Raw genomic sequence first — 4588 nt, 5'->3', positions numbered from 1 at the left:
GCCTCTCTTTTATAGCCAGCACAAACCTAGTCCCAACAGAAGCCTAGCTTCAATGGACTTAAGATTACTGCTAATCTTGGACTCCCAGTAGGATTAAGATAAACTCTCTCCCAAACTGAAATCTTCTCCCATTCTAGGACTCTTGTCCCTTATCCGCTTATCTCAGATTCCGGTATCTCTGCAGATAACCTTGGTCTAGCCGTGATCATCTCGGCATTATGAACAGGACACGTGACACCTCGACTGATACTTCGGTGTCAGCTCGACCACGTGTTGTCATTCAAAAATTATGTCCCCACAACGTATTCATATTTCAAATTAATTATTAATTACTTAGTTTCATGTTGTTCTTCCATCTCCAACAATAGAGTGTCAATATTACAAATATATATATTTTAAAAAATTATTCAATAATTTTAAAATATCACGTGTTCGTATTCCAAATTAATTATTAATTACTTTAAAATATCATGTGTTCATATTCCAAATTAATTATTAATTACTTAGTTTCATGTTGTTCTCCCATCTCCAACATAAATCGTGAGTCCCTATCCTTCCCTACCAATGAAAACCTTACGAAATACTACGTGTCTATATTCTGAAAATACTAAGGCTTTGTTTGTCATCTTCTAAATAAGTCAAAAAGCTAAAAAGTCATTATCCTATTTAAGTCACATCATTTGTCTATCACATCACTTCAAACCTAACCCATACCTAACTCATATTTCATAAAAAATCAAAAAATACACATATTTAGAACATCCCAAACAACTCATAAATAATTACTCATATATCTTTAATGTTTTTTAAACACCTAATAATATAGTTTATATTTTTTTTTTTTTTTTTTGTCAATATGAAAGATACCACAAATATATCATATTCACGTACCCTTCCACGACCTTATAAATAAATAAATATATATATATATATATCGCTTGTTCACATTGAATTCCTTCCACGACCTTATAAATAAATAAATAAATATATATATATATATATATCGTTTGTTCACATTGAATTCCCATATAAATACCAACAATGAACCCATCACAATTATTTTCCACAAAAAGAAAGATATGGCAGATTCAACACCTCTCCTCCTCTCCCATTCCCATTCCGATTCCGAACCACCACCACCACCACCACCACCACCACCAAATCATCCAACCCTAAATGACATCTTTGAACAATACTTAGGAGGCTTTGGTTGGGTTCAATTCTATCAAGTCCTCCTAGTCTCTCTTGCCTGGATCTTTGAATGCCAACAAACATTCATCACCATCTTCACCGATGAAGAACCCACCTGGCACTGTATTGATCAAACTTCGTGCAATTCTCACACTAACATTTGCAATCTCTCTCCAGACACATGGGTCTGGGACCAGCCTGCGCACACCTCGATTATCTCAGACTGGTCTCTCCAATGTGCTAATTCTTTCATTGCCGGTCTTCCCTCGTCGTGTCTGTTCTTGGGTTGTGTCATCGGTGGCTTTGTTCTTGGCTCGCTCGCTGACTCCCTCGGTCGCAAGAACTTGCTCACTCTCTCTTGCTTGATCATGTCTATCCCCGCCTTTCTCATCAGTTTTTGTTCAAATTTGTGGCTCTACTCGGCGTTGAAGTTCGTTTCTGGGTTCGGCCGTGCGGGTATCGGGGCGTGCGTGCTCGTGCTGTCGTCGGAGATCGTTGGGAAGCGGTGGCGAGGCCAGGTGGGGCTCTCCGGCCTCCTTCTTTCCACCATAGGGTTTTTATCGTTACCCGCGATTGCTTTTTTGACTAGAGGCTCTTCGTGGAGAGTTCTCTATTTATGGACATCTGTCCCTGCAATTATCTACGCTATTATAGTACATTTTTTCGTATACGAGTCTCCTAGGTGGCTTATCATGCAAGGTCGCGAACAAGAAGCGATCGCGGCCCTTGTAAAACTCTCGCCAACTCACGATGACGAGGGGAGTATAGACTTGAAGAAAATATTGATTGCAACAGTGACACCATCATCATTATCGACGAAGAACAATCTGCTCTCGTCGATAAAACTCTTGTTGGAGTACCGATGGGCACTCAAGAGGTTATTGGCGACTATGGTGGTGGGTTTTGGGGTAGGGATCATGTACTATGGGATGCCATTGAATCTTGAAAACTTGTCGTTCGATCTGTACCTGAGCGTTGCGCTAAATGCCCTAATGGAACTCCCCGCAGCGCTATTTGTCTTGGCTTTCATCGGACGGTGGAGCAAGAAGAGTTTTGTGCTGGTGTCCGCCATCGTGAGCGGCGGTTGTAGTGTGATGTGTGCGGCGGTTGCCACCATCGTCGACGGCGGCGGAAATGGGTGGTGGAAAGGGTTGCAAGTTGGGTTGGAGTTGGTGTCATTTTTGAGTGCTTGTGTGGCATTGGGGGCGTTGACTATATATGTATTGGAATTGTTTCCAACAAAAGTTAGAAACTCTGCAACTTCACTGGTGAGGCAAGCACAAGTGCTGAGTGGGGTTCTGAGTCCACTGCTGGTTGGTTGTGGAAAGTATAACCCTTTTTGGTCTTATGGTGTGTTTGGATTATTGATTTCGTTTTGCGGTCTCTTTGTAATTTTTTTACCGCATACGAATGATGTGATCTTTTCTGATTCCTTGGAAGAGCAAGAAAACAACGAGAAGGCGGTTTCCAATCCGGTTAATGGTGCCTAACATCATCATGCTCAATTTTAGGGATCAAATTTTTTTTTGTTGTTATTATTGTAATTTTTTTTTATTTTTTAATATTCTTGTTACAGTAATTTTACGATTCAAGATGATGTGATTTTGTAATGAGTTGTTTAAAATAAAAGGTGTCAATTTAATCTCATTTTGTCATAATTTTAATTTTAAATCGCACGGTATAGAGATAATTTTATAGAATAAGATAGCGATGTGATTTAAAATATGTACATTTAAATTGTAAACAAAATATTTTCATTTATAATTACAAATAAAAAAATAATTTGAATTCTCCTATTACCAACTTTTTGACAAACGTGCAATGAAATAATTGGTGTCCAAATAATTGGTGTTGAAAGGAGAGATTTGGGAATAATCCAAATAAATATATTTATTTAGTTATTTGTGTCATATTATTTTATTTATTTATTTATTTATTTTATTTGTTTTTTTATAAAAAATTTAAAAGTACAGTAAATAAGTAAATCCTAAATAATCTCAGTTGAAAATGATTGTAGCTTTTCTCTGTTTCTCTATAAAGATGGAAATCCACACAAATTCGATAAACTCATTGGGTTTGTATTGTTGTTCATCATTTTCATAACGAAAGTTGATAGTGTTTGGTTTCTTGAAATTGAATGAAATAATTATTTTATTAAAATATTTATTTTTATATTTTATTGGCAAAAAAAAAAATTACATTACAAATAAATTCATCCATTGCCATTGTAAATGAATTCACCATTCTATTTTATAGAACCATTGTAAAAAAATAAATAAATAAATTCACCATTCTATTCAATCTCATTTTATTGAATCAAATAGAGCACTATATCTTTTTTAGGTAATATTATAAATTTTTGTGACAAATGTTATGGTAACGTCGTAACATTTATAACATTTACCAAAAGAAAAATATGTAACAAAGAGTACCATATTATAATCTGCGTTTAGATTAAGAATTTGAAAGGGAAAAACAAAATTCATTTTATTTTTTTCTCAATTCTTATTTAAATTCATAGATTTTGGTCCTCTCTATTATATGTTTATAATGAAATATTTTTTATATTATAAAAATATCATTATACTTTACTGTTATAATAAAATCTATTGCAAATATATAATAAAGGGAATCACAACTCTTAGTCTTCGTTTGGTAAACATTTTGGGGGTAAAAAAATAAAAAAAATAAAAAATAGATTATATAAGTTAATAAGATAAAATGTCACATTTAAATTATAATTATTACATTTTTTCTCTCACAAAAATTAAAAAAATTTAAAAATAAAAACCAAATAAAGTTAAAAAAAGTCTCAATATAAAAGAGTTAGCTATCATAGTTAATGCCAAACAAAACTTAAGTTTTTGGATGAGAATAACACTATTTAAAATATAATTGAATAATAAAAGATGCTTTTCCAAACAAAGAAATCCGATGATTGTTGGCTTCACATGCATTTTCTGAATCATAGCATGTATGCAGACGGGTAATGTTGGGTGTGACAACTGGACAACTATTACTGGGTCAATAGATTCAAATGTTCGAGCAATTATTCATTGTCAAGAGACATCCATGTGATAATGTGATAAATTAATCTAGATTATTCATTTGTGTAAGATTTGTATGGAATTCATATAAATGAATGATTTAGATTAATTTATGACGATGACATATGGGTCATGGAATGATTTTTTTTTTTGTATTACACATTTTTCAAATTTAATGATATAAAATCTATATATCTATAAATATAAGTAAAAGAGAGTTTCTAACCCACAACACTTTCAAAAGCTCCAATATTCAAATCTTAATTTCTTGATTTTTGAATTAAAAAAAAAAAAAAACTCCAACCCACCCTTCAATTTTATATTTTTTAAATTCTAAAAAATCCTTAACC

General features: G+C 33.3%; 1 protein-coding gene across 1 annotated transcript; it reads left to right on the top strand.

Annotated features, from left to right (window-relative positions):
- The first annotated feature begins 1079 nt into the window (after positions 1-1079).
- Positions 1080-2681, top strand: LOC114266470 (organic cation/carnitine transporter 2). The gene has a single exon (XM_028207382.2). The coding sequence runs from the start codon at positions 1080-1082 to the stop codon at positions 2679-2681; it is 1602 nt and encodes a 533-aa protein (XP_028063183.2).
- The last annotated feature ends 1907 nt before the right edge of the window (positions 2682-4588 follow it).

Source organism: Camellia sinensis, chromosome 12, assembly GCF_055761805.1.
Source record: "Camellia sinensis isolate YWXY chromosome 12, ASM5576180v1, whole genome shotgun sequence".
Classification (NCBI taxonomy): Eukaryota; Viridiplantae; Streptophyta; class Magnoliopsida; order Ericales; family Theaceae; genus Camellia; species Camellia sinensis.
Note: the sequence above shows the minus strand (reverse complement) of the source record. Positions and strands in the feature narration are given on the sequence as shown.